This window comes from Penaeus monodon, chromosome 22, assembly GCF_015228065.2.
Source record: "Penaeus monodon isolate SGIC_2016 chromosome 22, NSTDA_Pmon_1, whole genome shotgun sequence".
Taxonomy (NCBI): Eukaryota; Metazoa; Arthropoda; class Malacostraca; order Decapoda; family Penaeidae; genus Penaeus; species Penaeus monodon.
Window position 1 is genome coordinate 1,850,333 of NC_051407.1, and position 547 is coordinate 1,850,879.

Genomic DNA, 547 nt, shown 5'->3' on the forward strand with positions numbered 1-547 from the left:
GCGCGGCCATCCCTCGCGGCCGCCGGGAATTTGGCCGTGCATTTGCAAGGCCAATCCGCGGCCGCGCAGGTGAGTCTGAATTCAGAGAGGTAGTTCCCGCAGGTAAATGACCCATACTCTCTTTCCAGGGGCGGCGGCATGGCTGGGTCGAGCGTGGAGCTTGGTGGGCGTGGCAGCGGCGTGGGCGGCTCACTCGGCCCCGGGAGGCGCTCGCGCACGCCCCTCACCGACCTGGACGCGAAGTTCGTCGCCAAGGTAAGTTTCTCCTCTGGTTTTTAAAGTTATTTTCGAAGTTGCTGTTGAAGTTCTGGTGTAGTTCCGTGTTATCGAGGGATTTTTTTACGTGTCATGGCGGTACCTTCATCCCTTTGAAGCGAGTGACTTTCCTGTTTTTTCTAATGTGAAAGTGCGTGGGCTGATGAAAAAGATATAAGGTTTTGAGTGACATATATGTACGTACTGTTATGCGTCCATGCCGGTATGCATGTACACACACATGCATTTATAAATACCGCTGTACTTTTATACTTACAAACATACTTTCTTG

At 52.3% G+C, this 547-nt stretch overlaps 1 protein-coding gene across 1 annotated transcript in view; it reads left to right on the top strand.

The window, feature by feature from the left end:
* LOC119586816 (GTPase-activating protein CdGAPr-like) overlaps nt 1-547 on the top strand; it is a gene marked incomplete in the record, with an annotated part of 278,029 nt that overhangs the window by 59,260 nt on the left and 218,222 nt on the right. The window contains 1 exon segment of the mRNA XM_037935541.1: nt 129-255. Within this exon segment, the coding sequence (XP_037791469.1) occupies nt 129-255 (127 nt within the window).